This window comes from Rissa tridactyla, chromosome 3 (genome assembly GCF_028500815.1).
Source record: "Rissa tridactyla isolate bRisTri1 chromosome 3, bRisTri1.patW.cur.20221130, whole genome shotgun sequence".
Classification (NCBI taxonomy): Eukaryota; Metazoa; Chordata; class Aves; order Charadriiformes; family Laridae; genus Rissa; species Rissa tridactyla.
In genome coordinates, this window is record NC_071468.1 from 8,280,907 (window position 1) to 8,298,278 (window position 17,372).

General features: G+C 36.7%; 1 protein-coding gene across 2 annotated transcripts in view; it reads left to right on the forward strand.

Moving 5' to 3' along the window:
* Positions 1–17,372, forward strand: part of PSME4 (proteasome activator subunit 4) — a 70,238-nt gene that overhangs the window by 37,308 nt on the left and 15,558 nt on the right. For both annotated transcript variants that reach the window (XM_054197034.1, XM_054197035.1), the window contains 15 exons: positions 7,245–7,300; positions 8,474–8,530; positions 8,720–8,775; positions 8,857–8,955; positions 9,458–9,520; positions 9,674–9,769; positions 10,604–10,735; positions 12,196–12,405; positions 13,127–13,263; positions 13,588–13,641; positions 14,454–14,583; positions 15,154–15,235; positions 15,769–15,922; positions 16,467–16,536; positions 17,226–17,351. In XM_054197034.1, the coding sequence (XP_054053009.1) occupies positions 7,245–7,300; positions 8,474–8,530; positions 8,720–8,775; positions 8,857–8,955; positions 9,458–9,520; positions 9,674–9,769; positions 10,604–10,735; positions 12,196–12,405; positions 13,127–13,263; positions 13,588–13,641; positions 14,454–14,583; positions 15,154–15,235; positions 15,769–15,922; positions 16,467–16,536; positions 17,226–17,351 (1,522 nt within the window). The remainder of the gene's footprint in view (positions 1–7,244; positions 7,301–8,473; positions 8,531–8,719; positions 8,776–8,856; positions 8,956–9,457; positions 9,521–9,673; positions 9,770–10,603; positions 10,736–12,195; positions 12,406–13,126; positions 13,264–13,587; positions 13,642–14,453; positions 14,584–15,153; positions 15,236–15,768; positions 15,923–16,466; positions 16,537–17,225; positions 17,352–17,372) is intronic.

The following is a 17,372-nucleotide window of genomic DNA, read 5'->3' on the forward strand; positions in this document are numbered from 1 at the left end:
AGTTGAATGAATTTTAAGTAAACTTTAGTTCTTATTCTTTGTATGATTTGAATTATCAGAAACGGAACATGGATTTTTAATGAAGGAGACAGTCTGAGGGAAGCAGAGTGAATTTGTGCGCAGTGGGTTTTAGTTTGGCCTAGTAAGGTGGACTAAATACTTAAAGAGATCCTGTTGCACTTCGTATCAATTAAATGTTAGATCCGTGTCAGTTTATCAACTTAATTAGCAAGAACAGTTACAAAGGTCAATATCAATTTAGCATCCTGAGAGATTAGGTGGAGTTGATCCATCCAGGACAGATGATGTTCATTCTAACATTGCTTCTTATGAGATTAATATTCTGTTTTAATGGGTTACTGTATGTAAGCAAGGGTCACAGAAGGGAATGGTACCACGAAGGAAGATGTCCTCTCTGCTGCCTTATTCCCTCTTCTTTTTTCCCCAAGAAGTAACTGGAATATTTGTGATGAGGGAGCTATCTTTTGATTTCTAAAGCACTATTAAACAGGTTCCTGTCAATACTGTTTTCTATCCCATATATCCATAAAATTATATCCGGTTTTGAATGTAGGAGGTGTCTTTTGATGAACTTGCTATTAAAACAGGGAAAAAAAGTTTGATCATAATGGTTATTGTGTCGGGAGTTCCTGGGATTTTTTTTTTTTTTGACACCAGTTCCCATTCCCAAGCCTGTTCCCATTAGATATATTGGGAATGCACATAAAGCACTCAGATTTGAAATTTATTTGACAGTGAGTAAGTCACTTACCCAGAATGCCCTTATTTTAAGTACTGTGTATTCACAGTTAGTGAATCTAACCACCTCTAGTGGTGATGACATTCAGTGTCCTAACATGGCAATATAAGAATATTTCTGAATGCAGGTGTTGGTAAATGGCTTGATGCGTTTAAGTTTAAATTTTTTTACGTGTAGTTCTAAAACAAACTGGCACAGGAGTTTTCTTGTCAGATACCTCCTACGCCACTTAACTCCAATGAACCATAGCTGATCACACACCACGTAGTACGGTGTTGTTATATGTGCTGACTGTAAAGTAGAACTGAGTAGGCGTAACTGCTAGATTTTCCTTCATCTTGATGGTTAAGGATACCTGAAGATTCTTGCTAAGAAAGCCAGATAACGAGTATTTGTTCCTTTATAATCCTCTAGCCTGCTTACTGAATGAAAGGAAAGCCATGTAGATGGGGGAGAGCCTGGAGCTATGTAATTTGAACCTCAGCAAAAGGAATATGTGGGTAGAATGAACTTCAAAACTGTGTGTGTGTTGGGATGGTGAGCTAGATATGATGGTTCAGTTAGTACTGTGAACTCTTACCTGCCTGCAGGCTGCTCCTGCCACCAAGATACTTTTCCCCAAACACAGGAGGTGTATTTTTCTGTTTGATAGTTGAAAGCTACCCAAATATTTGCCAACATTGTTTTGGGGGTCTGTTTGCAACCTTGCTTGGGGTGACAGGCAGGGGAAGGCAGTGGCAGGAGCAAGGGAGAAAGGCTGCTCTCTTCGTTAGGAGCAGGATGTAACTGCATGAAACCACTGTACCTGCTTTGATCATGAATTTAAGTGACTCAGTCATAACAGTGACGAAGCAAGATGACTTGACTGAGGGAGGAAGTAGGATTTTTTTTTGCCTAAGTAATAGGGGAAAAATAATTATGAAAATTATATATTGACTGTATGCCACAGATATCACAAGCTGGCCAAATGCTTATTTCATTTTTGGTTGTCATAGTTGACCTATGTTGTTGCATAAAACTCCCATGCTTCAGATGCGAGGTTTGGGTTTTTTTGGATGGATGGATGCATTTTAAATCACGGTATTACACAAACATGGTAGTCTTCTAGAGGGATGAGACTATAACAAAAGTTTTAAGTACTGTTTTGAGAGGGAAAACGAGTGAATCTGGATTGAAGTTCTAAACCTTTCTGCTTTAAAATAAATTGTAGAGATCGATGCATGAGACTGCTTTTCGCTACCATAGTAGCTGTTTGCTGCTTGGTGTTTTGTTGTTGCTATAATCCTGTTGAAGTTACTTCTACAGTAGGAAAATAGAGCTGTTGCAAATATAAGGCCTCTCCAGTCATGTGGAGACTACTATGTTTTACGGTACTAGTACTTTTAACCCAGGATTCTGTTTTGTTTTATTATAGACAGTGTATTACAGTTCATCAGCATCATTGCATGGAAATAATGCTTAAAAGTCTATAGCACTGTTCACTTACAGAAACTTTTAATCTTTAAAAGTTTTGTGAGAAGTTGCTTAGTCCATTTCTATGGACTTTTAAAGGTGGCTTTTTTTTTTTGTTCCTCAGTGTCAAATACCTGAGAGTACCCAATGATTTTAAAATGTCTTTCTTCATCTCTCCTTGTTAAAAATAGTCTGGCTTATGTCTCAGCAGTTTGTGTCATTTTATTTATTAGCTATTGAAAATAGATTTGCTTCTTGAATAGTTAATATACAAAGTTTTTGTGTTGGTTTCTTCTTTATTTAATTTTTATTTATTGTTTGATAAAACTGAAACTGAATAAAATTCCCCAACATTCGTCTGGTATGCTTTCCTTGTTAGGGTCAAATTGTGCCCTTATTTTCACGGCTTAATAAATAATGGTTAGAGTAAAGGTTTCAGAACTTCTGTTTATCTACAAGTGTGTACATTGGCACAAACCTTCTTGAATCTCCTGTCAATCTAGGTTAATGTTTTCATGTTGATTCATTAGTTTCTCTTATTCCTTTTTTTTATCTTTTGATGACTGGTAGTCTCTGAATGGAAAGGTGATATATTTGGTACAGAAAACACATTGTTAAATTGACCAACACTTGACTTGGGTATGCTCAGTATACCCAAAAGTATACACTCCGTGTGTGTGTACGTACACAAACTCAGTATACATGTCAGCATAGCTGCTGTGAAGTGCTTAAAGAGTGATTTCCTCGTTTAGTGAGCTTGAGCACAAAAGGTTTAGGTTTCACAGTGCTACAACTTTTTTGGAGACCAAGCAGTTCTTATGTGTACTTTGCAATTTTTATTTTCTTCCCAGTTTTGGGAACAAAATTCCCATGTGTGTTTTACCTGAATGATTTAAATAATTTATATCCTTCTGAAAATAGCAATTTTAAATGCTTAGGGTTACTGTGAATGTTTCACACATGAGTAGGTGTTTAGGGAAGAGAGAGGCAATTCAGTAGAAAAGAAATTTGTGCACGATCCATGCACAAATAAACTGCAAAAGTGAAATTTGTCAGAATTTAAAAAAAATAGTTGTATTTCAGTAGCAGATAGAACTTTAATAAATGTCACCTGCTGGTGACTTTTTATTTTTAGCCTGTAAGTAGGAAGGAATTAAACTTCATCTTTTTTGGAGGATGAATGAATTCTCTTCTGACGTGCCCTGAATAACAAATTAATAGAAGACTATTGCATGACTCAATAGTGTGTGTTTATATTATTATTCCACATAGTGTTCTTCGTGGCAGAGGAGCCGTTGATTTCAGCTGTGTTCTGTGAATTACTTTTCTAATGCAAAATGGATAGTTACAAGGGGAAGGGAAAAGAAGAGTTGAGGAGGTTGCCAGAGGTTGTGAGGAGCAATCCTTTATGACAGCGGTAGTTTTTTGTGGCTGAATTAAGGTGTTCAAAGCCAGAGACTCAGGGCTGTGGGGAGTTATCCTGACGTAATTGGGGGAAAAAATGAATACATAGTGTTTTCTGCGCCTGCAGAAACACAGTGTAATAGTTGCTGTGCCACGCAAGATGGGTGCAGGTATACACGATGCTTCTGTCTACCCTTTTTCTTAAGGGGCCACTGTAATTGTAAGTGATATCAATGTCCTTTTGTTATGATGACTGCAATGGTGTGCAAATAAGGATTATTTCAAATGCAGACAGTATAAAGCTCTCTGAGATTGAGAAATCTTTCACTGATGTTCAGTTGAGTTCCCCTTCCCTTCCTTGCAGTCTACTTATTAACGAGGTAACGCTTAAGCAGCTCACTTAGGGAAGTAAAAACAGGGTTACTCAGAGAACATCCATTTTTTGTCTTTTTCTTAAATACAGCGGTTAGGATGCCGTATTGCTCTACTCTAGCTACAGACATTGGTAGGAGCTTTCTTAATGTTCTTTCACTGAAGATGCTCAGCCAACAGGTCAAGGATAAGACCACTTCTTTTAACTGTGTAAGGATGTGATATCGTATGCTGAGGGGCAGGGCTAGCTAACCTCTCTTGGCATCTCCAGGAAACTTCCCAGCTCTGCTGGGGGAGCTGCACACAGAAAAGGAAACAGTTACTCCTCCACGGTGAGTAACCCTGTTTTGTCCTTGTTCACCTTCCGACTGTTGTCTCTTAATCTTACATGTCAAAATAGGTTGCTGCAGCCCTTGATGTAGTCCTTAACATGGCATGGGGGTTTTTTTGCAATTAGAAAAAAATTCTTCTGCAGTTGGTTCAGTGGAGTGATGCTAAAAGTTATTTCTTTCTGAAAAGCCGTGTCTCATTGCTGAACTGTACTTATATACTGAGCAATATATACACGGAGACTTGAATAAAGTGCTCTGTAAAACGTCGGGAAGTTGAAAAACATAGTGCGTCAGGTTTTCGCAAATAAACGTGCTTTAGTTTTTGTACTGTGGCAAATAAGGGAGTGAAGTCTTCAAAGTTCTGTTTAATTGGGATTTCTGTTTGAGCTATAATTTTGGATACTCTTTGTTCTTAAGTTTTCTTCTTGATTTTGTGTTGAAAACTGTTGATACAGAATGAAGCACAGTATTATTTGTACATTGTATGAAGCCTTGCTGTGTAGAGTCTTGCTATATAAGTATTGGCTGAGGTTAAGAAAAATGTTTTATGCCTCCCTCCTTTTGTGTGTACGAAGTAAAACAGATTTTTCTCTGGCTTAGTGTCTGACACTTACTATGCTGAATATTACTAGCATGAATCTTAGTTTGTGGGCCAACTGTAAAACTTTGTTGGATTTTGAATATGTTTTCATCCTGTTAGTAGCCTTGCTGAAATAAATGATTCTGCCTGTGGAGTAATGTCGCGGTGAATGTAAGGACTATACCAGGCGAGTTCTTGATTGCTCTATACTATGCGTTCAGTTGTTATGCCTGGTTTCCTCAGGAAGCTGAAGTGTAGAGAGAGCTTGGAGTGTTGTTTTTGCCTTGTTTTAAATAGTAGAGATTTCGTTTGGAACTTGGTTAGCTGGTAAAGAACAGTTGAACGCGTTTTGCTCAGAGTGGAAAAGAAGCACAAAGATTTGTAATCTTTCTGCAGGCTATCTGAGGGAAAACCGGGGAAATTGCACTTTAATTTTCCTTGCCTCATAGGTAGGAAAACCTTATGTGAACTTAATTAGTGTATTTAATTTATATCAGGGGAAAATGTTTTAGGGTAAAAATACATTAAAATATAATAAAAGCTCATTTACCTGTCAACATATCCAGCATACTGTACCAAAAAAAAAGAAAGAGCAATTCCTTAATGTCTAGCTGCCTGAGGTTGTTGGATTTGTCTGTTACTTTCTTTTTTTAAGACGTAATAGTATTTGGGGTAGGGAGGTTCACACTTTCACCCCCTTCCTCCCCACCTCCCTCTCCCCCCCCCCCGATGTTAATTCCAAAAATATCACCTCTTTGTATCTTCCCAATTGGAAAGATCTGATCTGGGAGAAATACATAGCAAACACTTTTGAAATCAGTCATGGAGATTATTCTAAAAGAGCGAGTGTGTGAGACCGTAAAAACTTTTTATTTATTTATTCAGAACCAAAGTACTGGATTGGTGTTGAATATTTTGAAAATTGTATTGGTGGCCAAGTTATAGCTTAAGCACCTATGCCAGTGCTGAGTATTTTTGGGCAAAAAAAGTGGGAAGACTTTTGGAATGGCTTATTTTCAAGTTAACCTACTGCTACCAGAAATATGAGGAAAATTAAATTAAGACTTGACTTCTTGATGTCTAAATCAATTAAGAAAAAGACATTTCGGTTTGATTTTTGTCAACGCAGATGTGACTGTTACAAGGGTTGCAAAGTCAGTTTACCTAATTTTTGTTTGCAAGTTTTTTTTCCTTCATCTAAATGGCACAATAATTGTAGCGCTCGTGTTTTAATGTGTTCATTTTTACAGGAGGAACATGACCCTTATTTTTGGTTCTGACAGATAGAAGTTTGACATTGCCTGAAATCTGAAAGTTTATTTTAGTATCTCATACCTCATGTTCAGATATAGAATCTATAGTGTTTTCTGGTGTGTTATTTAGCATTTATAATAGGAGTAAATTCACATTGCTTCACTTAGCTTTGTTTGTTCTGATTATGCTGTCAATGCAATTTTATGTGAAGATTATTTTTATAGTGATTACTTGTTGATGCTATTTGTTTAATATAATACACTGGTGTATTTTGTCCTTGAAAGCTTGATTTGTCTACCTTAATTTTTAGGGGTGAGATTGTAGGTTTAAAAAAAAAATCTCAAAAACAACATACAATCAAACCAAAATAAAATGAAAAAAAATCCAAAAACCACAGAACGCCCAAGTGTATGTAGGATATGTTCCTAAATTGTCTTCTAAATTCATTGACATGTGATATTGCAGTCTGTGTTTTTGTGCATGATTACATAAAAGCAAATCCACAAAGACTAAGAATTCACTTCTAAAAAAATATTTTGAATAGATATGTTTGACCCAAATCCTGGAAGAAGCACGGCTTTATTTTTTGATATGGTTATTAATAGTGAACTTCATATAGCAATACGTATGACTTCTGTAGATAATGGGTACATTTCTTTTCTCTATAAAAAGAAAGGATCAAAGTCAGAAAAGCTTCATCAGCTTAACTTGTCAGGAAAGGATTCTGCCTCAGCAGTCGAATTCCCCTGTCCTTCCTAGACTAAGGCGACTAGGAGCCATGCTTGTTTTGATGAGTGAGTTCATAGGTTTGACAGTGAGACCAGATTTCAGGCTGTTTAATAGAACTGATGAGGTACCGTTAAATGAGAAATCAAGATTCTGTGTTCAAGGTGGTGTCCTTACGGTGAACTTGGCTCTGACAAACAATCTGACCAATAAGTATGATTGATTTATAAATATTAGAAGTGAGGCATACTATTAGTAAATCCAAACAACTTTGGCATTACTGGCATGAAATTAAATGTCAATTAAATTCACACAGTCAATGATTTCCATAATGTGTAGTAATACTTGGTTTGTTTTCATGCAGAGTCCCAAGTCTGGTGTCTTTGGAAGAGACAAAACTGTACACTGGTGTTGAATATGGTAAGTAGATCCTAATTCTGTTTGGACAGGTTGTAAGTGTTGTTTTCATTCTTTTTTTTTTTTCCTGCTATAAAAGCAGTAGGTTCTTTTTGAGACCATAATTTTGACTCTTCTCTTTATATTAAATGGGCTTTTCTGGCCAACACAGAAGTTCTCGAGTACACACTGTTTCATCTTCAGCGATGGTATGCAAGGTACAAATGTGCTGCAGTAATATAGCTGGGAACGGGAGCTCAGATCCAACCCCCAGGTCAGAATGGTTGGACCCACGTATTTCCACATAGATGAGAGGTGCTGGAAGCAAGACCCATCACCCAAGGACTGCACTTGAGAGACAGAAGGAATCAAGGCATAAACTGCTAAAGGCTATGTTGGCTCCTTGAGAAGAAAACTGCATTTTTCAGGCTTTGTGTGTATTCTTAACCATCTTCCAAGTGAAGATGGGTTATTTAAATGAGGAACTGGGGCACACAGTAACTGGTTATTGGACTATTAAATAATTTTAGGTGCTTTAATATACTTCTAAAATCTGGTCCATTAGCTTGCAAGTGGAGAGTTTGTAATAGAGAATGGGCATTTATTTAGTGGTCTCTTGCAGCAAATAAGATTTTCCTGGTTTAAAACTTTCCAAGGAGGCTGCTTAGAATCATAGAATCATAGAATTGCTGAGGTTGGAAGGGACCTTTAAGATCATCAAGTCCAACCTTTAACTGCTTGTATCATTGATCCTTCTTGCTTCTGCATTTTTTGTCGTTTAGATCAGGAATGTCTGTTCCCCTCCATGTATTGAAGGGGAGTAAGTCCCCAGTCTTTTACTGGCTTGATCACCTGATACGTAAAATTTGTATTCTATTGATTTGGTTTTTGTCCTGCTTAATGTGTTACTCATTTTTCATATGCTAAATACTCTGCCTCAATCTGTGATTCGAAATGAACCTAACTGTCAGAGCAGACGAAGTTTATGTACCTATAAAAAACCATACTGTTGGCTTGATGAACAAACGCAGGCCCTATGAGTGTGGTGTCCTTAGATATAACAAGGTGGTTGTTTTTATAATAGTCCATACTGCCATTTCTGAGTAGTCTCCTCTGGCGTCCCACTGGTTTGCTTCTCTATAAATTGCTTTTTATGCTATTGTATAATAAAGAGAAAATGTTGGGGTTTTTTTGTAGACTTATCAAGAGAGAATTATCGAGAAACAATTGCAAGGGTTACAAGGAAGTTGCTGCGTAAGTTTAACCACTTCTGTGTCTAAAAAGTACTGTGTTGTGCTTTTAAGTATAATCTTATAGATGAGAAACTTGTTTTGTTTACTTTGCCTATAATTCTTAAATATAAGCTTTGTAGAAATAAAACTATTGTTAATTTTTAAAGCTCTTTCCCTGTGTGATAATAAGTTATTTTTCTTCCAATTGCAGGCTATATACTTGATAATTCAGAAGATGATACCAAGTCTTTATTTCTAATAATAAAGGTATACTTACAACTTGTGATACTTAAGACAATATTTTGTTTTGCAAAATAATCACTCTTTGTCATCTTTTTCTTTCTACAGATTATTAGTGATGTTTTACAGTTCCAAGGGTCTCACAAGCATGAGTTTGATTCACGGTGGAAAAGCTTTACTCTAGTGAAAAAATCAATGGAGAACAGGGTCAGTGATTTTTCTCTGTAAAGCTTAGGTGAAGGATGGAAATAGTTCCTAATGTTCAGAAAGACTTTTTTTTTTTTATTTTCTTTACTGTCCTAATCAGTTTTCATAATCTTGAAATCTAATTCCTTGATAATAATATTGTTTTGCAGTGCTTTTGTACCTTTATTTGGAAGTCTTATGAGTAAATAACTTGACATTTCTGATTTGTAGTAACCCTCAGTTTGCATACATCCTTGGACCAAAGTCTGAGATTTGTCATGATGCTCCGTTGTGGTCCTTGTTAACTCAGAAATTCCTGTGGCAAGACCTTCCTTTTGCTTACAGAGTAATAGGCAAATTAAAAACTTTACCAGTGCACAAATAATCCAAGTTGTCTGCCAAGAAGAATTTCTACATGAAATTTGCCTATTTCTAGAAGAAAAAGAGTACATGGGGAGTTCAGTCAGTGCAGATTGCCAATACGAATGCTGAAATCTAAACCAAATTATGTATTTGTTTACAGCTTCAAGGAAAGAAGCAGCATATCAGAGCTTTGCTGATTGACAGAGTTATGTTGCAGCATGAGGTAATACTTTCACTTAAATCTTCACTGACTCCTTGAAAAGCTGATTTGTTATGTTGTCATTTAGCAAAAGATGCCATAATCCTGCACTAGTGTTTCTCTTACATATGTGAAATGTAAAAACAATCTGTTTTTTGTGTTTTCTGTGCAATTTAGCTGAGAACACTAACAATGGAAGGCTGTGAATATAAAACTTCCCACCAGGAGATGATCAGAGATCTTTTGTGTTTGTCCACAAGTTCATACGGTCAGGTAAGGAAAAATCCCTTTTAAACTGAAATGTATAGAATTTGTGTGTTGATCTCTTCAAGTTAGGTTTTTGAGATCTTCGCTTTTCAATTTATTTCCATGGCAACGTGAAATATTTACTTATTTCACTTAAATTAGTTGCTAATTTTGGCATAGTTTTTGCTTTAAGACCCTTTGTTAAATAAGAAACTGAACTGGGTGGAGAGGCTGCCAACTTAGGTTACAAATTTTAAATCTTTGAGGGGCTTTACTCTAGGCTTCTAAAACCAATAATTCAATTAAAAAATTTAATACAAATATACCAGTTTGAGGTTTTTTAGATGTGATGGTATGATTCATGACGCTCTTTGGAATGCTAAGTCTACTTTTAGGAAGTAGCTACAATGGCATCCTAGTTCTAAAAATATACAAAACAAGTGTGCTGATAGTTGGATTCTGAACTGTTTGCCTGGTGGGAGCTCTGTGTGTGTATATAAATTCAGATCCATCCGCAGTGTCTGCAGGCTCTTTGAAGTTCTAACTGCATTTGTTATGCTAGTTGTTTGCTTTTCAGATTATCTTAAAAACACATTGACTGGTTTTGGCAACATAAAGAATTTTCTTTAACTTGGTAGCTGTTCTCAAGTAAATGCTAGAAGCAAGGAGTAGGCTTTCTATAAACTGAGAGCAAGGGTGAGGGGAAGCAGCTATTTACAACCTTCTACAAATAACTTTGTCCTGTGCACAAACACATCATGTAAAACTCTGCACATGAGTAACTGAAATGGATAAGAATGTTGGTTTTGGTAGTATATTTTTGGTTCGGAAGACTTTCTAGTAATGTCTCTCTTCCCACAGGTCAGAAGTAAAGCTCAGCAAGCATTCTTCACAGCCCTGGGAACGTACAATTTTTGTTGCAGAGATATCATTCCCTTGGTTTTGGAATTCTTGCGTCCAGACCGGCAAGATGTCACTCAAAAGCAATTTAAAGTACTGTCTCATTAACTTTGTTTCATGTCTGTCTCTTGAAAGTGCTATTATAGGAGAATTTTTAATGGAGAAAGTGGGATTTGCTTGTTTATCAGTGTGACTCTGGTATTTTCATGGTACGTAGCTTATGCTTGACTAGTGTAAGGAATTATTTGGACTAGATCAGTCGTCAAGAGAAATTTTGTGTTTATAGATGTTCCTCATTTCATTGTGTGGTCAGGTATTACAGCAGTGTATGTTAACATCTATTTTTAAATTATGAAATGGAAACTGAAAGGTTATAGTCCAAGGTGGTAAAACTCATTAGGCAGTTCTGTAGTAGTATAAGAAAATAGCATGAACTGGACAAAAAGTTCGTCGCCCAAAGAAGCTACAGTAAATCAGGTGAAATTTTATAAAGTGGTGGTTAATTGCTGATGCTGCCGGGCCTGGAAACGGTGCTGACGCGGTGATGCCAGGATGGAATCTATCCATCCAGGTGTTCAAAAGCATCATGCTCCCCTCCTTCCTCTGCACCCCCCTCAGTCCTCCTGGCCACAGAGACAAGTTGGACTCTTGTCATATGGTCAGAAAAACAGCTATGGCTTATTATTGTGCTCCAGCTGCCTGATATGTACTATCAGACAGCATGTGATTACATTGTTTGCATATCTCAGTATCCCTTTTCTTGTTTATCGATTATTATTTTTTAATGCCATCCTTGAACCTCCCTTTCTCCATCCCTCTCCTCCCAGATATGCAACCCACGCCTAGTTACTTTTTCATGATTGGTTCCAGTTTTGCTACGCTTAAAGCATTTGCTACCATACCTGAATTTGGTATTTCTGATACTGCTACTAGTCTTAGCCTATATGATATTGCTGATGTGCTGTTGTTCTTGTAAGACTCTGCTCTCCAAAAGGTCCCCAAGACTTCTTTCCAATTGCTTGTGAAATTTGGCCATTTCTCATATAACTCACGTTAATCACCTGTGAAATCCAGCCCCTTTGTTTCACTGCCTGTAACTCTTGTCAACTTCTCACACAATCACCTGTCACATTAACTGGTTTGTTGTGTCATGTCCACATCCTCTTCAGTCGGCATCATTGCAGATGCCTAGTTAACACCCAAATGATTTGCCTGCAGCCCAAACATAAGTTCACAGAAAGGCCAGGAGTGGTACTTAATCATTGAATAATCTCCTTTTATAATGTAATTCAGAAATCAGTCAGCCATTCTGTGGATAAATTAATGGGCAGGGCTTCCAATCTCCTTAAAAGGGTTCTTTAGCACGAAGAGGATTCTGTGAAAAATCTTTGGTATTTTGACAATGAGGCTGCGTAGCTGAATGTTTATGGTACATATTAATGATTTGGTAATGTGAAGGTTAATTTTTATTCTATGTGGGTGCATGCTTATGTAGATAGATGTCACTTATATATGAACAATGCTTAAACTTTCTAAAATTTTTCGTTTTACAGGGTGCCTTATATTGTCTTCTTGGAAATCACAGTGGAGTATGTTTGGCAAATCTTCACGATTGGGATTGTATTGCACAGACGTGGCCAGCGATTGTTTCTTCTGGGCTTAGCAAAGCTATGTCCTTGGAAAAACCATCCATAGTTAGACTCTTTGATGACCTAGCAGAAAAAATCCATAGGCAGTATGAAACAATTGGATTGGATTTTGCAGTAAGTGACATATTGCCACTTGGGGATAATGTCTTGGATTCTGAGAGCATTTGATTGCTTGAGACGTGTATATTATTCGAGATAGCGTTCCGATGTTGATCGCATTCCAACTTCTGTGACAGAGAACTGTAGACTTGTATTTTTGAGGCTGAAGTCACAGAGCTTCCTATAATACCATTGGAATTTGTAACATTTCATTAACCTCTAAGGAAGCCTGTTACAGAAAGGAAGTTTGAGTTGCTTTTCAGTGTGAATTAGTATGAGTCATGCTGATCAGGTGTGACGATGTGTGTTGGTGGGACAGTGTCATCAAATTAACATTGTAAGTGTTTGTAATATTGTCCCACTGTGCTAACGCACAGCACTCATTACGCAGCTTCCTCTTGCCTAATCAGTGGGTTAAATGGCACGGTACTTATTTTTCAGCGTGAGTGCCAATTAATAAAACTATTTTATAAACAATTTTTATGCTTTACTTTAATATTTAAGTTTGCATTTACTTTTATTTTAAAATAGAATAAAATGTGTACTTGGAGAAACAGTTCTGCTGCGTGAACGCAAAAGCTGTCTTCCCTAGTTTTTCATGGATTTGTTTACGTGGATGGGAAATTCTGCGCTCTTCATATTATTCTGAACTCTCCTTATTTTGAATCAGAAACAAACATAAATAAAACTTGTAAATTGCTGCTCAGTCCCAAATCTTTGCATTCTCTGCCAATAGGTTCCAGAGAAATGCACCGAGATAGCTGTTTTGCTGCAAAAATCAGAACATCCAAGTTCAAACTTCACAGGTCTTCGTTCAGAAGAAATTCAGTTAGGAATTCAGCGACAGAAAGAAAAGAATGCTGAGGCTTTGCGGTAAGTTAAAGTTCCCTTAACACAAGCTTGCACTGCCTAGTATTTACTGTACATTAAATGTAACAATCCGAAATTGCAAAGCTAAACCTTAAGTTCAACAAATTCAGAATGTTCAAGGGTTGTTGTGGTGTGTCTTCTCTCCTGACTTGGCAGCCTCTTCTCTACGCTTATATTTCCTTCCGTTCTCCTCCTCTTCCTTGTCCTCCGAGTTTGTGTTGCATTTACTGTATTGCTTTCGCTCACCTTTTGTTGAGGAACTTTTATTCTATTTTTAAATTATTCTCTCAGTAGCGTCTGGTTAATGATTCCTTCTTTTTCCCTCAGAAACTATGAAAATTTGGTCAACATGCTGCTGGACTGTGTGGAACAAAGAAATCTGTAAGTCTCCCTTTCTGCGCATGAGAAATTTTTGGGAGGTTAATTGAAGGTGGCTACGTGAATAAATGTCACTTGCATAAAGAAGTGGAGTTAGCATGACCAGAACTGAGTGGTATTTTTTTCAGCCTCGAAGCAGTTGTCCAAAAGCCGTTTGTCATAAAATGGATTGCGGCTACCTTCTTGGAGAGTTTTAGCAGAGGTATCTGCAAGAATTGAATTTCTGGAGGTCCTCGTGCATTTGCATGCGGATTCTGCTTGCCCAAAAAGGAAGACAAAGGCCAATATAGGGGAATCTTGCATTACTGTCTCCTAAGTAAAGTGAATGAGTCTTGAATTTATTTTCATTGGGAAATTGATTTGTTAATGTAAGGCATCAGCACATCTCAGAGTTAAGCTTTGTCATTAATTAGTTTGACCTATTTTTTTTTTAGTATTTTTTTTGTTCTGGGGGAGCAAGCTCTGGATCGGCCTGTGTAATACTGATGTCCAAAGAGATTTTAATTAGTAGTGCAATACTTGTGTTTAAAAACTTTAAAAGAATATGCCTATAGGTCTGTATTTTGCATTGAAATGCCAAGATCAAAAAGACGCCATTAACTGAATGTTTGATTGCACTTGTGTGTTCCTAGAACGCTGGAGGTGTCCCTAAATGACAGTTAAGCTTGGTGACTATAGCGGTGGCATAGAACATTATTTATGTTAGTCCAAACACATTTACATAATCTTAATACGTATCATCATTTCTGTGCAAAAGCAGTACATGCAACTATGCTACTTATTGTCTGGCTTGAATATTACTTTTTTTTTTTTAGTCCCTGGAAGTTCGAGCATATCGGCATTGGTTTTCTGTCTCTGCTCCTGAGGGATGATAGGATACTGCCTTGCCGTGCCATAAAATTTTTTGTGCAGTGTCTCAACCACGATGCAATTGTAGTTCGGAAGGTAATCTGTAATCTTTTTGTTTTGCGGCTCATTGGGGTTTAGGTCAGATGTTTGTGGTGGTTTGCTTTGATAAAGCACAAAAACGGAGGTGTACATCCCTACTCACCCTTCCAGCCATGCATTTTTACTTACTTCAGAATACTTTGCAGGATTTCTTTTGCAGGTGTCTGTTTTCCATCTGCAGCTTATTACTTGAAGGGAGACATCTGTGTGTTGTATTTGTACCTTTCATTCTGCTTGTTGCCTCAGTGAAGCTTGAAACTAATGGCTACCTCCTTCCTCCTTTTTTTTTTTTTTTTTCTTTTTTGTTTCCCAGAAAATGGTTAGTGGGGGAGTTTTTTCTGGGCTATAAAGTCACACTTAAGTCATGTCCTGTATCCCCTGAAATGAGTGAGATTACTTCTTTATGGGAAGTATCAACCACTAGGGTGACGAGCTTCACTGTAATGTTCACTGGCTTTTTAGGACGCTCAGTAGCTAGCTTAAAACTTGTCTGCGAGATGATTAGACGTATCCTTCTGGAGGTGAGTATCTGGAATGGATACATTAATGCCCATTTCTTTCTTTTAGGTGGCCATCTCAGCTGTGGCTGGTATTCTTAAGCAGCTTAAGAGAACACACAAGAAAGTGCCCATCTGCCCTTATGAAATAAGTAGGTTCTTATTTAATATAAGAAAAGTCTTACCTAACACTTATCCTAAAATTTTTAAAAATATTTTTCTGGTTAAATTAAACATAGAATCACAAGCTTTGTGTTTCTCTCTGGTTGTTAATGTCCTAAGCAAACAAAATAAGTAATCTAATCATTAGTTTTCAGGTTGTTTTATTTTTAAGCAGTATTATATGTGCAAGTGTGTATTAAGCTATTCGCTTACTTGAAGTGAGTTAAAACCAGAGATATGGTCATTCTCCTTTCAGAAAGACTTAAAATTTGTGAGAATAATTTGTATATCTCCTTTTTATTCCTTTAATAATTTCAAATGGCATATATATATATATAAAAAAAATTACTAAAGGGATCTCTTAGTGTTACTTTTAATCTCCTAGGATAAATCTCTGTACAGGTTTGATTGGGGTGAGGGAGTCATAAAAGCTCTTTAGAATCTTTTAATAAAAGTAAGTCCTAACATTTGCTGGGATTGTTAATGAACAAGTTTGATAGGTTGTAAAATCCTCTTTTACCAGGTGGAAACCCTAAGCCTTCCAGTGTTCAGGCTGGTGACAGACCGGATAACCAGTGGCTGCATTATAACAGCCAGAGTTTACCAAAGACTAAGGAAGCTTGGGAGTCATGTTGTTTTGTGGAGAAAACACACTGGGGATATTACACCTGGCCTCAGTGAGTATTATTAAGCATTAAGATAGAATTGTGAGAGTCAGCAGGAAAAAACCCTGTATGTAGGAAATTAAACAATGTTTGTTAGGTTTAGGTTTTTTAATTGAAACAAAAAATACAATTTATTTCATCTTTTGCGCACGTTGCTTGTTTTACCATTTCTGTGTGGGTTTTGTGGATTTTTTTTCTTGGGTTTTTTTTTAATTATTTATTTTCTACCTGCTTCTTTTGGGGGTTTGTGGGTACTTGTAGGCACATATTTCATATGGGTGTTTACCTGCTGGTCTTAAAATGAGGTATGTGTGTTTGAAAATTGTATAGTTGCAAAATATGCAGAGTATTCTCTCACTAATAATTCTGGATTGCTTGCTGTAGCAAAACATTTATAATACCAGACTTAATATTTTTGTTGTAAATTTTCTATTAAGTTCTGCTCTTTTGGAGTTGATGATAAATCCTATTTGATATGCAGAATATAAAAAATAATCATAAGCTTTATTTTACTTTGAAACATGTTACTGTATTATTATTTTTTTTTAATCTTCAGAACTATGACAGTTTATGCCCCAGTTGAGCATCAACCAAAGCTCGGGCGGAGGAGAGATGAGCTGACAGAGGTAAGAGTTTCAGTGTGTTTGTTTTGTGTGGTTTTTTAATACTACTACTCCTCCTTTTCTTTTTAATATTGTCCACTGATTCCTGTGGAGACCAAATTCCCTTCTATCTTTTAGAGAGTGCTTACGTAAAATGTGTGGAAACAGATTTGTTTTGCTTGATTGCAAATCAAGGTGGAGGCTGTGTGGATATAATCATGTTTTCAACAAGCGATAAGTGATAACTATACTGAAACCTAGATCCCCACAAGGCATTTTTAGTTGTATTTTTCTACTTCATTTTCATACTTACTGTGTGAGCATACAAGAAGAAACTATTATTTTAATGTATTGCAGCTTCTCTGACAGCGATCATGGATTAATTGTATTAATGAGCACTTTCTTATTCCCTTTCAAACCTTTATCAGAGTCTAGAACAAGGTAATTAATGACAGTAGGAATGACTACTTTGTAGGTGTTGAGCTCATGAAAGGAAAGACAATTCAAAGTCAGTAATGAAAATAAAAATCAAGAGTCTTGCAAAACATTACACAATATTCCCTATAAAATGAGGGGGGAAATGGATGACCCAGGCGTGATTGTTGCCAAAAATAGAATTAAAGTGAAAAATGGGACTTGAAAAAATGGGGATATTACTGTGACAATCAAGCACCTCAAAGCTAATCCTTTTTCTTTTTTTTTTCCTGTTACAGGCAGAACAAATTATATACGATCACTTTTCTGATCCCAAGTTTGTCGAGCAGTTAATAAAATTCTTGTCTTTAGAAGACAGAAAAGGAAAAGACAAATTTAATCCTCGCAGGTTTTGCCTCTTCAAGGTAACTAGAGTTCAGTAACTA